Source organism: Myotis lucifugus, unplaced genomic scaffold, assembly GCF_000147115.1.
Source record: "Myotis lucifugus unplaced genomic scaffold, Myoluc2.0 scaffold_351, whole genome shotgun sequence".
Classification (NCBI taxonomy): Eukaryota; Metazoa; Chordata; class Mammalia; order Chiroptera; family Vespertilionidae; genus Myotis; species Myotis lucifugus.
In genome coordinates, this window is record NW_005871399.1 from 322,251 (window position 1) to 347,261 (window position 25,011).

The following is a 25,011-nucleotide window of genomic DNA, read 5'->3' on the forward strand; positions in this document are numbered from 1 at the left end:
CCCGAGCCGCCGCCGCCGCCGCTCCCGCAGCTTCCCTTGCCGCTCTGCCCCCGCCGCGGGAGGCGGCTTCCCGGCCGGAGCCGCCGCCGAGGCCGCCGAGGGAGACGGTGCGCCTGGAGCTGGTGCTCAAGGATCCGACCGACGAGAGCTGCGTGGAGTTCAGTTACCCGGAGCTGCTGCTGTGCGGAGAACAACGGGTACAGAAGCTCCCTCCCTCCTCCCCGAGACCCCGGGAGCCTCGGGACCCGTCCGCCTGCCCCAGCGGTTTGCATTTCCTGACGCCCACCCTGCGCGTCTCGGGTCGCCCTGGAGGGAGGGCTGGTGGAGGGGGCAGGGGCTGAGCGGGTGGACCAGTGGTTGGCGCTAGTTTTCCTCCGCTTCCCGGGGTGAGCCGCGGCTCTCCCCCTCACCCCCGGCTCCACCGACCCCCATCGTGAGCCGAAAGCCGCTCCGAGCCGGTTTTCCTCCGCACCTTTCGAAACAGCCGATTTTCCTCCTCTCTTCTTGCTTCCCACACAAATTCGGAGGGCCCTGCAAGTCGTGTGGGTGGGTTTTCCGTGTGGAGCTCCAGCTGTCCTTTCCGGTAGAAAGGAAGCGAGAGCCTTGGGGGACACGCCCCTCCTCCCGGTCGGGCCGGGAAATCGTGTCCCCTCCCGTGTCAGCCCCGTCTTCATCCCTGTTTGTTGTGCTCGGCGCTGTGGCCGCTGAGGCGCGCTGGGGGAGCGTGCAGGGTTTTTCTTAATGGAAGGGGATTTAAAAATGATCTAGACATTTTCAGACTAAGAATTCCGCTTTAAAAATGGAGGGGAAGTGTTAGTTACCTGGTTACTTGCTTTTCTCTCCTGTGTGAGTATTGGTAAGCCTTTCTCTGTTTGTTTTTCTCCGGGTTTCGTATTGTAATTGAATGGGAAGGTGACTCTCCTGTTTCCTTTGGCACCAACTACCACTTTCTTATTTGAAAGCATATCATTAGTTCATAAGTTTGAGTTGGAGGGTATTGCACTCGGCCATTGTAATTTTTGGAGAAGGATGAAAAGAATGTTAGCTTTGAATTTTTAAAAACTTGTTTGATAATGTATAAGCTGTGCCTTTGATGGAACTGGTAAACAATGGAGATAGAAGAGAGGTTTGTTGGTAATTGTAATTTTTGTCATGCGTTTGTGATTTTCGGAAGTAAACTAAAAAGGGAAATGATAGAGTAACAGTAATAAGAGAATAGTTTCCTCTTGTTTAGAAGTTATGTTCTTTATTAGGTTTTGCTTTAGCACAGGTCTAGTGGACTCCAGAAATCACTTGTTTTTATCCTCAGCTATCTTTTTTATTTTAAAAAATATATATATTTTATTGATTTTTTTACAGAGAGGAAGGGAGAGGGATAGAGAGTTAGAAACATCAATGAGAGAGAAACATTGATCAGCTGCCTCCTGCACACCACCCCCTACTGGGGATGTGCCCGAAACCAAGGTACATGCCCTTGACCCGGAATCGAACCTGGGACCCTTCAGTCCGCAGGCCGAAGCTCTATCCACTGAACCAAACTGGTCAGGGCTCAGCTATCTTTTTTAAAAATATATATATATTTTTTATTGATTTTAGAGAAGAAGTGAGAGGGAGAGAGAGATAGAAACATCAATGATGAGAGAGAATCATTGATCGGCTGCCTCTTGCACACTGGGGATCGAGCCAGCAACCTGGGCATGTGCCATGACTGGGAATCAAACGGTGACCTCCTGGTTCACTGGTCGACACTCATCTACTGAGCCATACGAGCTGGGCAATCCTCAACTATCTTTATAGTTGAAATGAATGACTTCTTGGTTTAAAAAATAATTTTAAACAGTGTCACTAGATTTTCTTTATTTTATGGCCAACTAATCTTTTGATCATTATTTACAAATGCTGTTTGGTCAAATCATTACTAAATGTTTTCAACCAAAATGAATTAAGGGTAGAGATGATTTTGGTTACTTCCTCATAACATTTTGCCTATTAAGCTCATTTTAGTGCCCCTGTTACTTATAAATGTTATGTCACTTTTTCCCCCAAAATATTTTTGAAAATATTGGATTGCTGTATTTTTCAAATAAATTGTATTTCATCTTCTAATTTAAGTAGGTTGCAGTTTTACTTCTTAATCTGTTATAAATTGCAGATGAAAAGCATCCTTTTTGAGTGAAAATACATCTAACGTTTACTTCTTACAGTGTGCTAGGCACAGTTGTAAGTATGGTGCATGGTTTATCTAGTTTTGTGCAGCAAAACTTCATGAGGTAGGAACCATTATCTCCATTTTACAAAGGAGGACGTTAATGCATCTTTGCAGCAAAGGTTTGTCAGATTTTCCTATGATTGCTTCCAATGAACATATTCATTACATAATTATAGAAAATACTTTTCTAAAATAAAGTTGTCCTAGACCCATGAAAGGAAATCCTAGGAAGAGAGACCATTAAAAAGCAAAGTGTGGACATTATAATTGGTCTGGAAAGTGATAATTCCCAAATTTGGTTTTTCTTCCCTTTAGGGGGAATCCAGTTATTTTTAGGGATGTTGTAATATTTTCTAAATAGTTTTAATTTTGAGTTATTGTAATTGAACAGCATACCATATAGCAGAGTAAGAGTGGAAAGGGGAGGAAGAGAGATCTTATAAACGTTAAAAGAAAAAGATTCTAAAATTTTGAAATAGCCATCTATCATTGAATAAGAAAATTTTAGCTTTAGATCCTTAAGTTGATAGGTATAGGTATAAAAAATGTGTTACCTGTGAACACCATCTGTATTGAGGTGTACTTAAATCATCCCCCTTCATAAATACAAAATGAACAATAAAACCCTAATTAACTGAATGCAGTATAGAATTTTTTTCTATACTCTATATTTTTTATTAATGAGGAAAAGTGAAATTAAATGAGCAAATGTTGGCAAAATATCCTTCCAGGTTGTCAGGACACAGGTTAGCTAAACCCCTTAACCTTCGTTACTTCTGTAGAGTATTGAGTCCTCATTAAGTGGTCCAGGATGATGACTGAGGCATTGCAATCATCTCTATCCTGAAAGATTAATTTGTTCACCATTTCTGGCTAAAGGGAAATAGTACAATTTAGGAATACATTTTGGCAGTAATTGCTACAAAAGAAAAAATATTTTGACTCCTAGTAAACCAGAAAAACCGAACATGAATTTGTTTTGGCTTTTTTTTTTTTTTTTTAAATTATTGATTCTAGAGAGGGAGAGAGGAATAGAAATACCAGTGATGAGAGAGAATAATGGATTGGCTACCTCCTACACTCCCCCCACTGGGGATTTAGCTCACAATCAAGCCTGCAACCCTGGCATGTGACCTTCTGGTTCATAGGTCTATGCTCAGCCATTGAGCCACACCGGCTGGGCTTGTTTTGGCTTTTTGTATATCCAGAATGATTCATTGAACATTTTCTATACTAATAAGAGGGTAATATGCTAATTAGACCAGGCATCTTCTGGGCATCCATCCAGACATCCTTCCGAACAAAGTCACGGGGACGGGGGCTGAGGCAGAGGCGGTTAGGGGCTATAAGGCTGGCAGGGGAGAGCAGTTAGGGGCAATAAGGCCAGCAGGGGAGCAGTTAGAGGGGTGATCAAGCCAGCAGGGGAGCAGTTAGGAGCCAGTGGTCCCGGATTGCAAGAGGGATGTCCGACTGCCATTTTAGACCCGATCCCTGCAGTCAGACATCCCCCGAGGGGTCCCAGATTGGAGAGGGTGCAGGCTGGACTGAGCACCCCCCCCCACGAATTTCGTGCACCAGGCCTCTAGTTTACTATAAAAGGAAAAATAAAGATAATCATGTTAACGTGATTATACAGTTATATAATTCTATAATATTCCATTGCCTTTTGAAAAAAATGTATTTTTTTTTAATTTAGAAATTTTTTTCAATTGATTTTAGAGATAGAGGAAATCAGAGAGAGAGAAACATTAATGATAGAGAGAAACATCGATTGGCTGCCTCCTGCATACTCCTTACTGGGGATCAAACCTGAAACTTGGCATGTGCCCTGACCAGAAGTCGAATTGGTGACCTCTCTGTGCATGGGACAGTGCTCAATCAAGCTAGCCCAGTGGTCGGCAAACTCATTAGTCAACAGAGCCAAATATCACCAGTACAACGATTGAAATTTCTTTTGAGAGCCAAATTTTTTAAACTTAAACTATATAGGTAGGTACATTGTTATTAACTTAATTAGGGTACTCCTAAGGCTTAGGAAGAGCCACACTCAAGGGGCCAAAGAGCCGCAGTTTGCTGACCACGCAGCTAGCCACACAGGCCAGGGCCCACTGCTTTTTATATTGCATATTTTGGTTAACACATATGAAAGATCTCCTGAAAATGGTTTTCAGTTAAGATCAAAGAACAAAATTACTGTCTCAATTTTGCCTGGTGGCAGTTGGTAATTTCGATATTTACTAACTTTCAGATCTTTTTCACCTGAAAAATCATACAACTTACTTAGAACCTTGATTATAGGTAGGGAGTTATTTCTTAACTGTGAAAGAAAAGTGAGTAAGTTTTGTAAAGTTATATTTGTAGATTGTTGAGTAAATATGAGATTTACTTTTGATGCCTATATAAAGTCTACATAAGATATTTTAGAATGTCATATAAGGTGTTCTTATTTTTTAAAAAAAAAGTGTTTGTTTGCACATGTAAAACTAGTCAGACCAGTAGTAAGACCTAATATTTGGACTTCACAGTGACATGAACAGTTTATAATGGCAAGGCATGGTGGTTGCTCACTGTCCTTAATGTCCTTAACTTTAGTCTCAACATAAGGTCGTACCCTGAACATGCCTAGTATTTCTTATTTTATTATTAATCTATTCTGGCTAGGATATTTCCTTTCGGACCATGTTTATATTTTCCATTGGTAACTCTTATTGGGATAAAGGATTCTGTAGTTTATTAGTTATTATAATAATTTTAAAAATTGATTCTAAAATTATTTCCTTTAAACTTTAATGATTATCCCTTTATTCTAAATGTCCTAAGTATGATGAGTTGTTTTGGATTCATCTTGTCCATTTTTTCTGTCATATTTTTTAGACTGATTATATCTCAGCCTTTGTATCCAGAATGAAGTGTCTCAGTTTCACAGTGTGCAAATATTTGTCCTTTGTGCATTTTTTCACTTGCCCTTCAGGGTTAACCAAATCTGTCTCCAGTATTTCAAATTTTCACGTACTTTCATTATTAATTACTTGAGATGCTACTTCAATAAAAACATGTAGCCTCCCTTTTTTAAAAAAAATTAACTTTCTAGTCAATTGTTTTGTAGCTCTTTGTTTTGGCTTTTTTGTATATTGAAAAGCCATATGTATGAAATGTTTCTGTTAAAATAGTAAACTTTAGTAAAAGATGTGATTTATTTTTTAGTTTGTTTTGTTTATTTATACTTTGTTTTGGTAAAAATGGAAAATGTGGGATCCTAGCTGTGTGTGATTAATAAATACTATAATAAACTTTCACTCTCCCCTGCTAGAAGTATACTGTAATGTTTTCTGTTTGCAGTTATTTCACTTTTCTAGCTTTGTTTAAAAGTGAAATGTATTCCCTGACTGGATATCCGTTGACAGGATGTAGGCGATGTAGAGGTTGATGCTGGGCCTCAGCAGAAAGCCAAAGCAGCTATCGATAACCTAGTGATAACACAGGGCAGATGATTAAATGCTGACTCTAAATTAATAACCTAGAGATTCCTTTAGAAGCATTTCCTGACTAAAGCAGTTAATCTTTGTTGGGACGATCTCAAACTATAGTTATAAGTGGGGGTTTTATTTTTACCTAATTTTCTTAGAGTTCTTTTGCCTTCTTTTGAATGGGGTGACCGACCATACAATCATTTTACAGAAGCGACAGTTTGCATTGTTAAGTTCTTATCCACCAAAAAAAATTTACAATGTATAAAAATCAGTTAAAACTGTAAATATTTTTTATTACAAACCAACATTTCTTTCTAGTTATTTTTAAATGCTTTTAAATTATTATTTGTTAATATTTGGAAAAAATGATTCTCATTATTAAATTTAAGGATATGTTCAACTCTGATTGAATTAATACTAATACTTCTATTTCTTTTCCCACTCACATTGAATCAGAAGAAGCCCATTCACACAGAAGACCCATTTAATGATGAGCATAAAGAGAGGCAAGAAGTGGAAATGTTGGCTAAGAAGTTTGAAATGAAATATGTGAGTATAATAAAGTGTTTCACCTAGGTAATTTTATCCTATTGGCCTATTTTCTTTCTGTGATCGGTTGAGAGAGCATATAATATCCATTGGCCACCTTATCTTGTTCTCATAAATTGAATCGAAATAAATGGTTATAGATAGTCAAATAAACATTCTAATGGGCTTGTGATGGCTATAAGAATAGCCATCATTATTTTATTCCTTCTAGAGTCAGGCAGTTTGCTTAACATATATTAATTCCAATCCTTATAACAAAACTACAAGGTAAGTGGTATTGACCACATTTTATAGATGGAGAAACTGAGGCTCCGAGCTCAAGGTTAAGGAACTGATCTAAGGTCACCCGGTGGCAAGAACTAGGCTGCATATCAAGATCTGTCTAGCTTGAATCCTTTGCCCTTTCCACTGCCATTGAGAATGCTACTTTAATGTCCTTGGTGTAGTAGTTCTCAACCCTTCCTGCCTCTTCAGGGGTTAAGAGAATAAATGTGTGTACTTCTAGGCCCCTGAGATCAGAATTAGAAGCAGCATGACATTTTTTTGAAAGTGTTGTTTACCTTAAAAGTTTATGTACTTCTGATATTCTGTGCCACAATAGATTGTTTCCTTTTTGTAGCAAAGCTTTTCTTTTTATTGCAGTTATTAGTGAAAGTTGCACTTCAAACTGAAGCTAAGCAACATTAAAACCATAAGTTTTTTAAAATCAAGGATTAAAAACAAATATAAATCTGGCCAGTGTGACTCAGTGGTCAACCCATGTAACAGGAGGTCCTGGTTTGATTCCCCGTCAGGGCACATGCCTAATACCCCATAGGGGATGTGCAGGAGGCAGCCATTTGATGTTGATGTTTCTCTCTCATCAAAGTTTCCTATCTCTCTCTCCCTCTCCCTTCCTCTCTCTCTCAAAAACTCAATGAAAACATATTTAATCAAACAAACAAATACAACATACAAAGAGAGGTTTTTCTCTCTTTTTTTAAAGGTTGCATGGTATTCCATTGTATGGACATACCACAATTTATTTAACCAATCCCCAAATGATTTAGTTTTCCAAAAACCTGCTCTTGTAAATGGTGCTATAGTAAATTATTAGTAGCATGGTATTAAGTCTTGCTGGGGAGTCCTTGGATAGTACTTGACAGAGAAAAATAAGTGTTCTGAAATTAGTTGATGTGTAAAATTAAGTTTCCACTGACTGGTGTATATCCAGGCATTGTCATTGTGCAGGGATAAAATGTTGCTCTTGTTCTAATCCAAATTAAGGGGCTGTATTTCTTTTCTAGATTTTTATTTTACCTACTTACTCTCTGATTTTCATTCCCCACCCCCAGAGGAAGTGAGAGGGAGAGAGAGAGAAAAACATCCTATCTAATAATAGACAAACATGGTAATTGACCGTACCTTTGCTACACCTCCCATTGGCTAATCAGCACAATATGCAAATTAACCGCCAACAAAGATGGCGGCTAATTTGCATACTGCAGGCAGGGTGAGCCAGCATGAGCTGCCATCTGGGCCCCCGTGTGCCGCCTAAGCCCCGCTGCCAGCTGGGACCCCTGTGTGCGGCCCTGGGCAGTGGGGCTTGGCGGTGCCAATGTGCCACCTAAGCTCCGCCCCCAGCCGGGACCCCTGTGTGCGGCTCTGGGCGGCAGGACGTTGCGGCCGTGATCGTGATCGGAAACCGGGCCGCAGGCAAGGTGGCACCCCGGGACCCAGGAGCCGCCTTGCCTGCGGCCCGTGATTGTGATTGGAAAGTCGGGCCACAGGCAAGGTGGCCCCCTGGAACCTAGGAGCCCGTCGGCGTTCAAGTTTTGGGGGGGGGGGGGGGGGGCGGAAGGAGCTACAGGAGCAGCTCTGGCCGGAGACTGAAGACTCCAGTCGGAGCGAGGAGCAAAGACTGAAGGCTCCAGCCGCAGTGAAGACTGTGTCCAGAGCGAAGATGGAAGGCCGTGGCCAGAGTGAAGGTCTGGGTCCCTGGTGCCAGAGGAAAACTGGTGCTGGCAGCCAGGGGAAAGAAGGCATATTGCACGAATCTTCGTGCAAAGGGCCTCTAGTCAATGATAAGAGAGAATCATTGATTGGCTGCCTCCTGCAGGCTCCCTACTGGGGATCGAGCCCGCAACCTGGGCATGTGCCCTTGACCGGAACCGAACCTGGGACCCTTCAGTCTGCAGGCTGACACTCTAGCCATTGAGCCAAACTGGCTAGAGCTGATTTTCATTCTAAGTAAAGATTTAAAATGCCTTTCCTCACAGCCAATCAATGATTCATCGTTGATGTTTCTCTATCTCTCCCTGCCCCTTCTTCTCTGAAAGCAATAAAAAAATTTTTTTAAATGGTGAGGATTAACAAAAATAAATAAATAAATAAATAAGATGCCATGCCTCATGAAGGCTTTATGTGCATAAACCTAAAAGGGCACGTAGAGGAGGTAACCAATTGATGTTTCTCTTTCTCCCTCCTTTCTCTCTAAAATCACTAAATATATCCTTGGGTGAGGATTAAAAACACGAAAATCATTAAGCTAAAACAAAGATTTTTATTGGTGCTTAGGGGTAGCAAATTCAGATGTCTATATGTATTTTTATATTTTTAAGTAAAAAAAAATATTTTAAATATTATATGTAAAATCATGTTAACCCTCTAAAGTTAGATTTTCTTTTTCTAATTATTTTTTCAGCTGATGAGAAAAAAGAGGGCTTAATTCTTTAAGGTTTATAAACACAAAACTTGTATCCCTAGCTACCTTTTCTTATTTTTGTTTCCTTCATATTACAATTTAGATGTCTTTGTCATTATATCTGAAAATTAATGAAGGCTGTTTCTAGCCTTTGTTTCTTGAAATGAAAGATGAGTTATTTATTAAATTTTGTGTATAAATAATGAAGTATTGAGCATTTACACTGGACGCAAAATGCAGCATAACAGTCTCCTGGAAAATCTTTCAAAATAATTGGTAAGACAAGAGATATGTATGATATACAAATGCAGTGCCAAGCAGTTCCATAGAAATGAATGACTTTCCTTTGGGGATCTGAAAGTGAGTGAAGGGCCAGTTCTGTTCTTGAAATCAGAATGAATTTTGTAGACTTTGGTGCAGAGTCATTGAATGGATACTTCCAGTCTCCTGTTGAACCACGTTTCTCTGTAATCCCTGAATAGCTTTTCTACCCTTTGTAGGACAGTAGTAGATGAGAGACAGTAGAGGCAGTGTATTGTAATGGAAGGAGCCACAGGACTTACGAGTTAACACAACTGGATTCTGAGCCTATCTATGCCATATTAACTAGGGTGACCTTAGTGAAGGCTCTTGTCTTTTTTATACTTTGCTATCTGTGAGGGGCAATAAGATCTGCCTAGCCAACCTTACAGCACAAGGGTTTTATCAACATCAGATTAAAATTAGAATATTAGCTCTAGCTGGTTTGGCTCAGTGGATAGAGTGTTGGCCTATGGACTGCCGGGTCCCAGGTTTGATTCCAGTCAAGGACGTACCTTGGTTGCAAGCTCAATACCCAGCCCTGGTTGGGGCACGTGCGGGAAGCAACCAATTGATGTGTCTCTCTCACATCAGTGTTTCTCTCGCTGTCTCTACCTCTCCCTTCCACTCTCTCTAAAAATTAATGGAAAAATATCCTTGGGTGAGGATTAACAAACAAACAAAAAAAGAATATTAGTATGTGAAGTATTGGAAGTGCTTTCTAACTGTGAAATACTTTTTAGTCATGTAAACATATCACTCTTGTGAAGAACTACTCTTTTATTCTGTATATGTCATAAATGCTTTTTAACATAAGCATCTATGGGATTTTAACCTCTGTTAATTGAATACCCCACTGATTTTGATCTTTTAGTTCAGGCATTCTATTCCAAATGGCCTTTCAGTCACTTTTAACTGATTTTTCTTAACTATTGTGGTCTTCTGAAAGACCACAACAAATTATTTGGAACCTTTTAAGAAAATCATCACACTAAAAGTGACCTGGGAGAAGATAACTTGTCCAGTGTAGGTGCTCACAAAAGATCACTCTTAAACAGCAAACAAAAATCTTTATTGACTTGGTTTACTGTCCTATAGGTTAGGAGTAGCAAATTCTCATGTCCCCATGATTTTTGCTGCTCAATCAGTGAAGTAGGCCAGATGGATAATAAATGTGGGCAATTGTCAGAAATAGCAGATAGCACGTGCCCCATCTAAGGACCAGCTGCTACTCAGCTCCATCCCTTTGTTACTCTGCAGGAACTTGGGCTTAGGTTCCTCTATATCTCATTTGTTTGTTTATTTATTTATTATGTTTTTACTGAATTTATTGGGGTGACATTTGTTAATAAAATTTTATATGTTCCAGGTGTACAATTCTTTAATACATCTGTATATTGTATCGTGTATTCACCACCCCAAGATAATCTCTTTAACATTTCTTATTTATTTATTTACTTTATTTTTAAAATATTGATTTTAGAGAGGAAGGGAGAGGAAGAGAGAGATAGAAACATCAATGATGAGAGAGCATTGATCGGTTGCCTCTGCATGCTCCACAATGGGGATCTAGCCTGCAAACCAGGCATATGCCCTATGAACCATGGTTCATAGGTCGATGCTCAACCACTGAGCCATGCCGGCTGGGCTATTTTTATTTATGTTTTTAACTTTAATGTTGAAAGAACCTCTTTTTCTTTTAAATGTTGGTTTCTAATTAGAACACCTACTGGGCCAAACACAATTCAGCTGTGGGTCATTTCTCAAAGCCTGGTTTGAGATGTTGGTGAACTTGCTTTACTATTTTTTTCCTAATATATTTAACTCACCAGTCCATCTACTTTTACATTTTGCCTTTTTTCCTCTGTGAGCAGAGTGCTTGGTGATATATGTGGGAGGATATGCCATTTCCATTGTGGAGGAGAGTGTGTTTGTAAGAAGTTTCAGAGAACTGAACAAGTTAAATTCAATTGGGAGTTTCCAGATTTGGGCAAAGATAACTGGTGATGTTAGTGAATGCTGTGGTTGGAGGAAGACCCGAGTGTCAAGTTTATGGGCTTTTTGTGGTATCTCACATGTGTAGCTGTTGCTTGTGCTGGAGAGGAATTGCATGAAGTGGAGTAGGCTACCACTTAAGGGAGAAGGGAAGGATAACCTAGATAGGATGTGTCCTTTCTCTTGTGGCAGTTGCTTGGGGTAGAAGGATTGAGACAGTAGTTGAAACGCAGTGGTAACAGAAATTACAGGGAGTAGAAACTTGTTAGAGGAGCACCCAGTATTGAATAGTTTGTGGTTTTCTTTTCCTGTTCTGACCTATATTGCCTATGTCCTATTTCCTGTTGTGTTGCTCTTTAGGTGATGTGGCAGTGCATAGTCAGCATCGATTGCTAAATTTTTGGGGATTGGGGGGAAGGGGTATTATGACCTAGTGATTACTAAATTGATTGTTGTACATAAATCTTATTAAATTACTAGGTCCAACTTTTGACATCTCGATGGGCTCCAAATTTGTATTGGTTACTGTAGGAGGGAAGCAGGATACAGTTTAAATAGGCCCCCTGCCTTCCTTGTTGACAGTTTTTTGTTTTGTTTGTTGTTGGTTTTTTATATATAGTTTTGTTTTATGTTTATTTTTATTGATTTCAGAGAGAGGAAGGAAGAGGGAAAGAGATAGAAACATCACTGATGAGAGTGAACCTTTGACCTCCTGATTCATGAGTCGATGCTCAACCACTGAGCCACACTGGCCAGGTCTTATTCTCAGTTTTAAGGCTCCAAATATTTAGGCTAAATATCCTAGTTTCCAATTCAGTTTTTAGATAGTTTCTAGGTTGAGTTTGCTTTTTCTGGGGCCATGTATATTCTTGAACAGGGAATGAGGTTGAGTTTGATGGGTGTAGATTTGTTTCTAAGCCTTCTAGGGCAGATGGTTGGGAGATTTCTTTTTGTGGTTTTTTTTTTCCCTCACTCTGTTACCCAGCCATCTTGAAAGGTCATGCTATCCTAGAATTGGATATAAATTCAGCAATCTAAATGAAAGTGTGTAGCACAATACTTGGTGCCTAGCAGGGCTTGAGTTAAGACTATTTGAATCTGAATGACTCTCTGAATAGGAAGATATGTATTCTGCCAGGCATTTATTAGTATTTATGAAATCACATTATGACTTTAAAATCTACTTACTATACTGCGTAGACTTTGAATACCACCTTTGATGTTTAATTCTATGTGATTTTGGACTTTCAGAGTCTAGTAGCTTCATATTTATTTTAAAGGAAAGATAAGATATTTGATGGTATGAGAGTAATTTCTGAATAATCTTATAAATAAAAGTTGATCAAATGGAGGTAACAATGTTTTTACTAAAAAAACAAAATTTCTCTCTATATAAAAGGCTAATATGCTAAGTGTCCCTCCCTCCATCCAACTGGTTGCTGTGATGTGCACTGACCACCAGGGGTCAGATGCTCAATGCAGTGATGCACCCCAAAACCAAAGAGGAGGGAGCCCGATTCCTCGCAGGGCCGCGTGCTTCCATCTTCGGCCATGGGTTATGTTGTTGCTGGGGCACTGTCGGCCCCGAATCTGGTTTACTGCACACTTGCATTTGTGTTCCACACCCTGTACGACAGCAACTTTGCAGAGTGCCCTTTTGCACTCCGGGACCCCTTGTGTGATGTCAGCTGGTTTGAGCCCGGTCCCCACAGGTCAGGCTGAGGGACCCCGCTCACTCCACAGATGCCTTTTGAGCCACAGCGCCACCCCAGGTGTGGCCAGCCTGGGAGGGACCGCAGGAGGTTGGCTCCAGGGCATGTCCAGCCCTTCTCGCCCAGTCCCACCCCGCCAGCCACCTTCTAATTAATTTCCTTTCAATGTACACAAATCCGTGCACCGGGTCACTAGTATATTCTTAAAAAGTCTCAAGTGTGTGTGTGTGTGTGTGTGTGTGTGTGTGTGTGTGTGTGTGTCTTTTGTCTTTTAAAACTGACTGTCCAGCCCTAGCTGGTTTGGCTCAGTGAATAGAATGTCAGCCTACAGACTGAAGTGTCCCGGGTTCAGTTCCGGTGAAGGGCACATGCCCAGGTTGTGGGCTCAATCCCCAGTAGGGGATGTGCAGGAGGCAGCTGATCAGTGATTCTCTCTCATCATTGATGTTTCTATCTCTCCCTCTCCCTTCCTCTCTGAAGCCAATAAAAAAATATTTTAAAAAAAACAACAGACTTTGTCCAGAGAGGTTTTTGTTGTTGTTTGTTTTTTAAAATATATTTTTAGTATATTTTTATTTATTTCAGAGAGGAAAGGGGAGAGAGAGAGATATGAATGATAAGAAAGACTCATTGATCAGCTGTCTCCTGTACGCTCCCTACTGGGGATTGAGCCTGCAATCTGGGCATGTGCCCTGACTGGGAATCAAACTGTGACCTAGTTTATAGGTTGACATCAACCACTGAACCACACCAGCCAGGTCAGAGAGGTTTTAAAGAATGGTAATATCTTAAAATAACTATATAATTTCCAATGAGTGACTTCTTTATAGTAAGTACCACTCAACTGAGTGGAAAGGATATATATTTTTATACTTAAAATAATTATAAATTTTTATAATAATAAAAGTCCATAATAATTATGGATTTTTTTTTAATGTCAACAAATATGGGACTGACACAAGTGGGTGTTATAAAGCGCTTATGCACTCTTTCTGGGAGTTTTTTTTTTTTTTTCTTTCTGGGAGTTTTAAGAATTCTATCATTTACTCACATTATTAGTTGATCATTCACACTTGCTAAGGGGTTACAACTTTTTTGGGAATTTCCTTGACTGGTTTTCCTGTTTGTTTTGACCTTATGTTGTGTCTGCTCACTAAGGATCAACTTGGAAGGGCTTCAGGTAAAGCAGTTTGGGCAAACTTCTTACCACACCAGCAAAATAAATTCTACTTACAAAGCACAAGTAACAGTGTTAGTTTCTATAGACCAACAACAGTATGATATTATGTATACAATAAAAATATAATAACATTTTAAAACAAACTTAAAGGGGGATGTTAAAAAGGACAAGAAAGAATTCTCAACTCAAATAATAGTTTCTTTATTGCAGTTATTGATTGTAACCACTTGTCATGACTTGCTCTTTTAATTCCTTGGCCTCTTTGAGCTGAATAACTCTCTTCAACTTCCTTAAATCCCTTAGGAGCAATTGAGAATCAGCAGTTTTAGGGTATCTGGGGGGAAGGCCCTGTATCCATAAGTGGTGATTATAGAAATCTGGGTGTTACTATTTCTGGGCTGTGAAATCGGCTCTTAGCTCTCTTTCCATTTATTTAAATCTCTACTATTTCTTGTTGGTAGGTTAAGAAAATCCGCAGAGGTGGAGAAAGATTAGGTTGTGACATGACTGGGACAAATAGGGAAGCCTTGTGACCAGGGGATATTTTCTTCTCAATTGTAAGACTGGAATCTTAGCAATTAGTGTCATGCTTGATCTGTCTTCCATAGGTGATAAATGGATGTTGGTTATTAATTAGATTTCTTATTTCCTGGAGGCAATAAGGGGTCCTGTACCAAGAATATCTTGTTTATTTATATGTTTTCCAGCTTAGTGTTACAGTGTAATCAGACTGCATTGGCTTGAAACACTGAATATCAAGTTAAGCAGGTACTAATGACTCAGTAAGTAATTTTCTTCTGAGTCATAGTCAGCTAATACCCTAGGGGAATAATCTTAAAGGGGTTCCTTCATTTTAGATGTAGCAAAAATTTAAGGGTTTTTTTTTTAATGTGGAAAATCTCTATATATAAAAGGTTAATATGCAAAGTGTCCTCTCAGGAGTTTGGGAGAATGGGAGTTCGATCGCTTGCTATGACATGTGATGGCAGGGCGCTGAGGGAACAAGAGGCAGGGAACCTGATAGGCCCTGATCGCAGGCCAGGCTTAGGGACCTACCTGTGCACAAATTTCGTGCACCGGGCCTCTAGTACATTTTCTATAGATATAGTTTTAAATATATTTTATTTACTTTTTACAGAGAGGAAGGGAGAGGGATAGAGAGTTAGAAACATCAATGAGAGAAACATTGATCAGCTGCCTCCTGCACACCTCCTACTGGTGATGTGCCCACAACCAAGGTACATGCCCTTGACCGGAATCGAACCTGGAACCCTTCAGTCCGCAGGCCGGTACTCTATCCACTGAGCCAAACAAGTTAGGGCTTTATATATATATATTTTTTAATATATTTTATTGATTTATTACAGGGAGGAAGGGAGAGAGATAGAGAGCTAGAAACATCGATGAGAGAGAAACATCGATCAGCTGCCTCCTGCACATCTCCCACTGGGGATGTGCCCGCAACCCAGGTACATGCCCCCGACCGGAATCGAACCTGGGACCCTTCAGTCCGCAGGCCGACGCTCTATCCACTGAGCCAAACCGGTTTTGGCAAGGGCTTTATATTTTTATAAGATGTATTTATTATGTAAACTGTTAACATCCACCACAGAGATCCAGAGAATTTATCAAGTAAGACTTTGATTCTGCTGCAAGGAATATTCTTGTTAAGGATGCTGAAAAGGCACTTCATAATAAGTGGTAGGGAAGACACTATAAAATAATCCTTTGCCAATCTATTTTGAGTTACTTTGGTGTAATGTTAATATTTATGAATTAACTGGTTTGTGCCCTTTTTGCAACTGTCAGAAGTTTGGTTCCAGTTTATACCATTTGCATGTCACTGACTTGGCATAATTGGGGAACTAGAGAACTGAAGTTGGAGAATATAAAAGGGGAGGTGGAAGGCAGGAGACAGGCAGGGGAGAAGTTTTTCCAAGGTAGGACAGAAGCTGAAGAAAAGTAAACTGAGGTCAGAAAACCGGTGGCCTCTATGTTGAAGGAGGTAACTGGATGTGCCTGAAAGCCATTAATAGGTAGAGATAAGACTGTAACCCTGGCTATTGGAAAGGGATTTAAGGAAGAGCTGTTAAGGCATGGGTGTGTCAAATATAGGTTATCCAAAGCTCTTTGCCCACAGTGGGATTGCAGTCAATAACTGAATGCTGTTGAACATGTGATGGACCAAACCTAAGAAAATAAAATTTCTTGAATGGGTAATATATGTACTTAATAAAACTTCAAAAGATAATATGAAAAGTAAATCTTCTCTCTACCCCAGCCAACTGGTTTCCTCCTCAGAGATAATTGCTGTTTGAGGTTTTTTTCCCAGACAGCTATGTGTATGTAAACATTTATATATTTAAAATATTTTGTTCATTGTAAAGAATGTATAAATACAGATAAACAGAGAAGAAAATAAAAATCCCCTAATCATGTATAAATCCATTGCTAGGCATAACCACTCTTTTTTTTTTTTTAAATACATTTTATTCATTTTTTTACAGAGAGGAAGGGAGAGGAATAGAGAGTTAGAAACATCAATGAGAGAGAAACATTGATCAGCTGCCTCCTGCACACTCCCTACTGGGTATGTGCCTGCAACCAAGGTACATGCCCTTGACTGGAATCGAACCTAGGACTCTTGAGTCCACAGGCCGACTCTCTATCCCAGCCGTGGGCAAACTACGGCCCGCGGGCCGAATCCGGCCCGTTTGAAATTAATAAAACTAAAAAAAAAAAAAAAAAAGACCGTACCCTTTTATGTAATGATGTTTACTTTGAATTTATATTAGTTCACACAAACACTCCATCCATGCTTTTGTTCCGGCCCTCCGGTCCAGTTTAAGAACCCATTGTGGCCCTCAAGTCAAAAAGTTTGCCCACCCCTGCTCTATCCACTGAGCCAAACCGGCCAGGGCGGCATAACCACTCTTAATGGCTTGATGATTATCCTTCCAGAACTTTTTAAAATGCATGTGTGCTTACATATATGCTCTCTTGCACCTAAAAATTTCTTTTAATTACCTGAGTAACACATGAATACATTCCTGTTATTAAAAAAAAATTTAAGTAATATATATTAAGCCAAAGTTTTTCTTTACCACTGTCTCCAATTATATCCTTTTTCATTGCTAATAACCATAGTTATCTGCTTATTATGATTCTTTGAGCATTTTATATATATGCTAGAGGCCCGGTGCACAGATTCGTGCACTGGTGGGGTCCCTTGGCCTGGCCTGCGGAGATCAGGCTGAAACTGGCTCTCCAACATCCTCCACGGGGTCCTGGATTGCGAGAGGGCGTAGGCCAGGCCAAGGGACCCCACCAGTGCACGATTGGGGCTGGGGAGGGACCATGGGAGGGCTCCAGGGCGTGTCCGGCCCATCTCACCCAGTCCAGATAGGCCAGACCCCAGTAGCAAGCTAACCTGCTGGTTGGAGCATCTGCCCCCTGGTGGTCAGTGCGCATCATAACAACTGGTCGAATGATCAGACACTTAGCATATTAGGCTTTTATTATATAGGATTATTATTTTAAATCTTTATTGTTGGAAGTATTACATATGTCCCCCTTTTCCCTCTTTGCCCCCCTCCAGCTCGCCCCCACCCCTCGCTTTCGCCACCCTATTGTCTGTGTTCATGGCTTATGCATATATGTATACAAGGTCTTTGATTACCTCCCACCCACCCACCCTCCCCTGCCTTCCCTCTGAGATTCCACACTCTGTTCCATACTTCCATGTCTCTGGATCCACCCTGTATAGCAAATATCTGTGTGAGAAAGATGACCTCACAGGAAACTGGGGTGTCTGCCTTGTGAGCTCTTACCCCAGAGCCCCAATCCTGACTTATGCTCACACAGCTCCACTCCTCTCTGCCCTCCCTCTGTCGGAGCACAAGGTGAGTGGCTGCACACGGAATTTCGTGTAATGGCCCTTTAAGAGGGTGCCTGCATTTCCAGCCATCTCTCTGTAGGCAACAACCCCACTGCTTTTCACAGCCAGATGTTATGTGGGTACCCTTCTCAGTTCTGTTGTTCTCTGGTGGGGGACCCAGCTTGGGGGTTAGACCCCAGAGTTCTCCATGGCAACCCCCCACAGCTGAGATATCTCTCCGAACTTCAGTTGCTGTATGTGGAAGTCTGGCCAGCCCTTTCATGCCTCTGCTCCTCCTACCATTCTCTATTGTGGTCTCCACTTTCGGTCCTCGGTTATCAGGGTTCTCTCAAACGAGTCTTCAGTTGATTATTCAGGAAGTCTTTCTTTATTTTAGTTGTAATTGCAGTTTGTTCCTGGGAGCATGTTGGTGCAGCATCCATTTACTCCCCTGCCATTTTTAATCTTCCATTGATTTTTAGAGAGTGAAAGGGATGGGTGGGGGGAGAAAGAAATATTGATGAGAGAGACATAATCAGTTAGTTGCCTCTGTACCCCAGGTAAGTGCCCTTGACAGGGAATCAAACCTGCAACCATTCTGTGTGGGCTGACACTGCCACAGCAGCACTGGCCAGGGCAACCATGTTTTTTTGTTTGTTCTGTTAAATATATTTTTATTGATTTCAGAGAGGAAGGGACAGGGGGAGAGAGGTAGAAACATCAATGATGAGAGAGAATCATTGATTGGCTGCCTCCTCATGTCCCCTACTGGGGATTGAGCCCACAACCAGGCATGTGCCCTTGACCTTCAGTCCGAAGGCCAACGCACTATCCACTGAGCCAAACCAGCCATTTTCTTTTTTTTCAGGGCAACCATGTTTTAAAATGACTATTACATTGAATGGATGTTTCATAGTATGTACAATTTATACCTTCATCATTGTTATGGTACTATAATTGATAAAATACTTAGTAAAGATCTTAAGTTTGTATGATCCTTTTTGAGATTAATACAGTTATAATTAAGTAAAGCTCTAGACCAGGGGTGGGCAAACTTTTTGACTCGAGGGCCACAATGGGTTCTTAAACTGGACCGGAGGGCCGGAACAAAAGCATGGATGGAGTGTTTGTGTGAACTAATATAAATTCAAAGTAAACATCATTACATAAAAGGGTACGGTCTTTTTTTTTTTTTTTTAGTTTTATTCATTTCAAATGGGCCGGATCCGGCGGGCCGTAGTTTGCCCACGGCTGCTCTAGACATTTTGTTTACTGTCATTGATTAGACCAGTGGTTCTCAACCTTCTGGCCCTTTAAATACAGTTCCTCATGTTGTGACCCAACCATAAAATTATTTTCGTTGCTACTTCATAACTGTAATGTTGCTACTGTTATGAATCATAATGTAAATATCTGATATGCAGGATGGTCTTAGGCGACCCCTGTGAAAAGGTTGTTTGACCGCCAAAGGGGTCAAGACCCACAGGTTGAGAACCGCTCGATTAGACTCATTTACTTATTTAACCATTTTCTGCATATATTAGATTATTATAGTCTCAGAACTATTAAAAACAACTAATGTTTCCTGTGGTAACTGCTGGTTTCCTTGACTAGACTTAAATGTTCCTAAATTTCCAATTAATACATAAGTTATTTGTACTTCTGCATATGGCTGATTCTGCCTATTACAATAGAAACTATTTGGGTTTTATGTTGTTGGATTTTTAGTTTTCCCTAGGTCAATCTCATAGGCAGCTAGTGCCTAAACAAAAAAATATGTTAGGACAGCAAAAAAAGATCATTGTGATTTAAGTTGAAAGCACCAAGGAGAAAGGATTTAAAACTTGGGTTGAGCTGTGAAGGTGGGAGAATTTAAAGAGGATTAAGAGATTATTGCAAATAAGGGGAAAGAATGAGGAAAGATAAGCAATGTGTTTGGCTGAGTGGATAGATTGAATGGATCAAAGTGTTTAAGATGGAAAATTTTAAGAAAAAAATTGGGAAGTTAGTTTTGAGTCAACATGTAGAAAACATTTTATTAATGGCATAGTAAGGGTTTTAGATTTAGCTTATAATAGGTAGATTGCTTCTAAAGTATTTTGAGCAGGGGAATGATATGAAGTGTTATTTTAGAAATATTAATTAAGTGATATTATGTAGGGTAAATTGAGGATAAGGGAGGAGAGGCTAATTAGGCAGTCATTACATTTAAGTGAAAAATAATAGCCAGCATTATAGCCATGGCAGAATGGAAAGAAAGCTGTGGGTGTGAATAATCATATGAATAAAACTTTGTAGAGGGAGAGCGTTGAAGTAGAAATAATCACAAGGGGTTTTAAAAATCAGCATTATTGAAATATAATTAAAATAGATACAATTTATCCATTTTAAATGTGCAGTTTGATGAGTTTTGGCAAGTGCACACATACTCTAACTACTGCCACAATCATGATATAGAACAATTTCTTCACCCCAGAAAGTTCCCTTTTATTGCTCTACATATAATCCTCTCCCTCCAGCCCTGACCTCTGGCAACCTCTGATCTACCTCCTGTCTCCAGGTTTTTGCAATTTTTTTTTTTTGCCTTTTCTAGAATTTCCTGTAAATGGAATCTTATGATCTTATGCTTCTTTCACTTAGCATAATGCTTCTGAAATTCATCCATGTGTTGCATGTATTAGTAGTTCCTTTTTCTTTGGTTGCGTAGTAATCCAGATCCATTCACTGGATGATGGGTGTTGGGTTGTCTTTGGTTTTTGGATGCTATGATTAGGGCTGCTCTGGGTACATATATATAATGGAATACCTATTACTTGACTTGACTATAAAAAGGAGTGGAATCTTATTATGGATGGACCTAGAGAGTATTATGCTAAGTGAAATAAATAAGTCAGACAAAGGAAGACAAATACCATATGATTTCACTTATATGTGGAGTCTAAAGAACAGAATAAGGAAGTAACAAAACAAAAACAGACTCAAAATGGCTGTATCATTTTGCACCAGCTGTGTAAGAGTGTTTTAATTCCTCCTCTTGTTAACACTTGGTATTACCAGCCTTTTTAATTTTAGCGAATAATAAAGTTTTAAGGCAGGGAAATAGAATGAATAAAATGAGAGCATCAAGTGGGAGAAGTTAATTTATAGACGAGTGACAGTGGGGATGGCTTGCAGTTTGGGTATGGAGTATAGGCTGACTCTGAGTGGAAAAAAGACAGACCTCAGGGGTTCTACAACTTCTGTGATAGGCCTTTGAATAGAATGGCACTTTCGAGTTAGAGAGTCATGAATTTGAAGATTGGCTCTGTTACTTTCTGTATGAGCCTAGACAAGTTATTTATCCTTTCCAAGCTTTAGTTTTCTCCATTTGTCAAATGTGAAATAATGGATAGTTATAGGTACTAATGCAAATTAGCATTCAGTGAATGGTAACTATCATCATCATCATTGATACTTAAATATGATTTTATGCCCCTTTAACTTGTGACTTTCTTATAAATATCTGCATGTTTTTCCTTCCTAACTGGTCTCTTCCCCACTGTTTTTATTCCCCATCACGATAGTCAGAGTGATTTTGTTAAGCACTAGTCTTGTCAGGTTACTTCCCTGATCTAATCTTTTCAATGGCCTCTACAAGTGGGTACTTCCACTCATCCTTGTCTGCACACAAATATTAGTTTTTGTCTGTGAGTTTTTATATTCTTCCTATTAGGTCCTCTGTTAAAAACATCTCAGTACCATTTACATTTTTCTTTCTACCATTTATCACAAATAATTGTTTATTTTTTCTCCTCTCCTCGGTACTATTAAATCCATGAAGTCTGGCACTTGATAGGTGCTCAGTAAATTTGTTGAGTAGATTATCTCATTTTAAATTCCTTGAGGACAAAACTTAAATTCCTTCTGGCATTTAACATGTTGCTTTCTGTAGCAGAAGTTCTTTTTAAAAAAAAATAATAATATTTTTTATTGATGTCAGAGAGGAAGGGAGAGAGAGAGTGGGATAGAAACATCAATGATGGAGAGAGAATCATTGATCGGCTGCCTCCTGCATGCGCCCTACTGGGGATCAAACCCAAAACCACAGCATGTGTCCTGACCAGGAATTGAACCATGGCCTCTGGTTCATGGGTTGACGCTCAAACCACCGAGCAACACCAGCCTGGCTGTTTCACTTTTTAAAAAAATTTTATTTGGAAAGAATTATAATAGACTCACAAGAAGCTGCAGATAATAGTGCAGAGAGGTCCCTTATACCCATCATCCAGTTTCTCCCAGTAGTAATATCTTTTATGTAAGTAGAGTTATCAAAACTAGGAAATTGACACTGGCACAATACAATTAACTGTAATACAGACCTTATTCAAATTTCACCAGTTTTTGCATGTACTCTTTTTTTTTTTATTTTCTTGTATGTCTATGTGTATAATTAATTCTATGTCAGTTTTAAAAATAAGAGTATTTTGGTTTATTGGAAAGTTGCAAAGCTAATACAAAGAATTCCTGTATAGTCCTTACCCACTCTTCCCGAAAACAACTTACAGCTGTATAGTACATTTGTTACCTTAACAAACCAACATTGGTTAGTTTTTTTGGACACCATCCAGAGTACAGCAGCACACTTAGTCATTATGTCTCTTGAGGCTCACCTAGACTGTGACAGTTTTTCATATTTTCTTTGTGGGGTTTTTTATTATTGATTTCAGAGAGGAAGGGAGAGGGAGAGAGAGGTAGAAACATCAATGATGAGAGAGAATCATTGATCAGCTGCCTCCTGCATGCACCATACTGGGGATCACCTGCAACCCGGGCATGTACCCTGACTGGGAATTGAACCTGGGACCCTTCAGTCTGCAGGCCAATGCTCTATCCACTGAGCCAAACCACATAGGGGTTTCCTTGTTTTTTATAATCTTGACAGCTTTGAGGAATACTGGTCAGTTATTTATAGAATATTTCTCAAATTAGTTTGTTTGATGTTTTTCTCATGTTTTAGTTTGTCATGATGCTTTTCTCATTGTTAACCCATAACTGGGATTATAGGCTTTTGTGAGAAAGCACAAAGGTAAAGTGCCATTTTTATCACATGATGTCAAGGGTATATACTATAAACATGGCTTATCATTGTTGATGTTGACCTTGATCACCTGGCTGAGGTAATGGTGGCCAGGTTATTTACTGTAAGGTTACTTTGGCTGCTCTTTTTCATACTCTGCTCCTTGGGAGCAAGTTCCTAAGCACAACTTACTTTCAAGACGTCAGAGGACTTAAATTCAACCTCCTGGAGGGGAGATTGCCTACAGAAATTATCTGGGATTCTTCCAACATGTATTTTTCAACTTTATGGAAATAGCATGAGTACTGAATCAGTCTAACATATTTGTTCTTTGCAGGGTGGGAAACCCCGTAAACACCGGAAGGATCGGCTACAAGATTTAATTGATATAGGCTTTGGCTATGATGAGACAGATCCATTTATTGATAACTCAGAGGCTGTGAGTAATGCATCTTTAATATAGCAGTAATTATTTGTCTGGAATAGTAGGAGTCAAGGGTAAGGTAAAGTAAGTAAAATAGTTCAGTGAATGTTTTTACAAACTAATACCCTGTTGATATACATTTAAAATGTTTCTAGTTTTATACACCTATAAATAATTGAGCATCTGTGTACACTTTGTGTACTTGAGTAAATATGTATGTAAGGTAATTATAGAGTGCAAATATATGCGTAGGATAAATATCTAGCAGTGGAATTTATTGATCAAAGGGTATTTATATCTTGAATTTTTATTGATATTCCCAAACTTGGGCCAGGTGTGTTTTCTTTTTTTTTTTTTAATATATTTTATTGATTTTTTACAGAGAGGAAGGGAGAGGGATAGAGAGTTAGAAACATCGATGAGAGAGAAACATCAATCAGCTGCCTCCTGCACACTCCCCACCGGGGACGTGCCCGCAACCAAGGTACATGCCCTTGATGGGAATTGAACCTGGGACCCTTGAGTCCGCAGGCCGACGCTCCATCCGCTGAGCCAAACCGGCCAGGGCGGGCCAGGTGTGTTTTCAAATGACTTCCATATAAGAATCATGTGATCTTGAGAATTGGAGCTACTGGGTTAAAGTTAATCTGGAGACATCTTTAAAATTTACTTGACTTTTATTTTTTTAAAAAATATATTTTATTGATTTTTTACAGAGAGGAAGGGAGAGGGATAGAGAGTTTGAAACACCGATGAGAGAGAAACATCAATCAGCTGCCTCCTGCACACCCACTACTCGGGATGTGCCCGCAACCAAGGTACATGCCCTTGACCGGAATCGAACCTGGGACCCCTCAGTCCACAGGCCAAAGCTCCATCCACTGAGCCAAACCAGTTAGGGCAAGACTTTGATTTTTTTATTGCTGCCAAGACTTACTACAATGGCAGTAATTTAATGCCAGCCTTTTACCAGCCTGTTTCGATCAAGCCCTATGCCTTTTCCCCTGGAACTCTCTTTCTCTTATAAAAAGGAAGGGAATTTAAGAGAGCATTTAAAGCCTATGGCAGTCCATTGATCCCATAGCAAATGAAGGAGGGTATGTCATGTTTTGGGTAGGTAAGGTATATCTTCTCAGTGTACTAGAGTAGTCTAAATGTTGTTGTTATGATATTCTTTTCAGTGCACAATGATTACGTAGGATATAGAGAAAGTGACACTGAAGTGATTATTATACTATCCACAAATTAATACGTCTTTTTCCTGTTATGACAGTGCTTGGTTGCATACATGACCACAAGGCATATGGTGTGGTAGGAGAGAGTGATAGGATGGGTTTCCAGCATGAGACATACTGGAGACCCTGTCATACTTCTAAGTTACGTTGGTGCCTTGACATAAACTGGTTAACCTACCAGGCAGCCTGGTTTGTAGAAGTAAAATACTGACAGTACCCTTTAGAGTAGAGGTTGTCATTGAGTAGGTTAGGCCATAGCATATTGTCAAGAGTCTTGACGTTGATTTGGAACTCAAGTCAAAAGTCCTAGATTCGAGACCT

General features: G+C 39.8%; 1 protein-coding gene across 1 annotated transcript in view; it reads left to right on the forward strand.

Annotated features, from left to right (window-relative positions):
• The window catches only part of UBN2 (ubinuclein 2), a 77,093-nt gene that overhangs the window by 1,900 nt on the left and 50,182 nt on the right, over positions 1 to 25,011 (forward strand). The window contains exons 2-4 of the mRNA XM_023764817.1: positions 7 to 197; positions 6,136 to 6,228; positions 23,369 to 23,470. Coding sequence (XP_023620585.1) covers positions 7 to 197; positions 6,136 to 6,228; positions 23,369 to 23,470 — 386 coding nt within the window. The remainder of the gene's footprint in view (positions 1 to 6; positions 198 to 6,135; positions 6,229 to 23,368; positions 23,471 to 25,011) is intronic.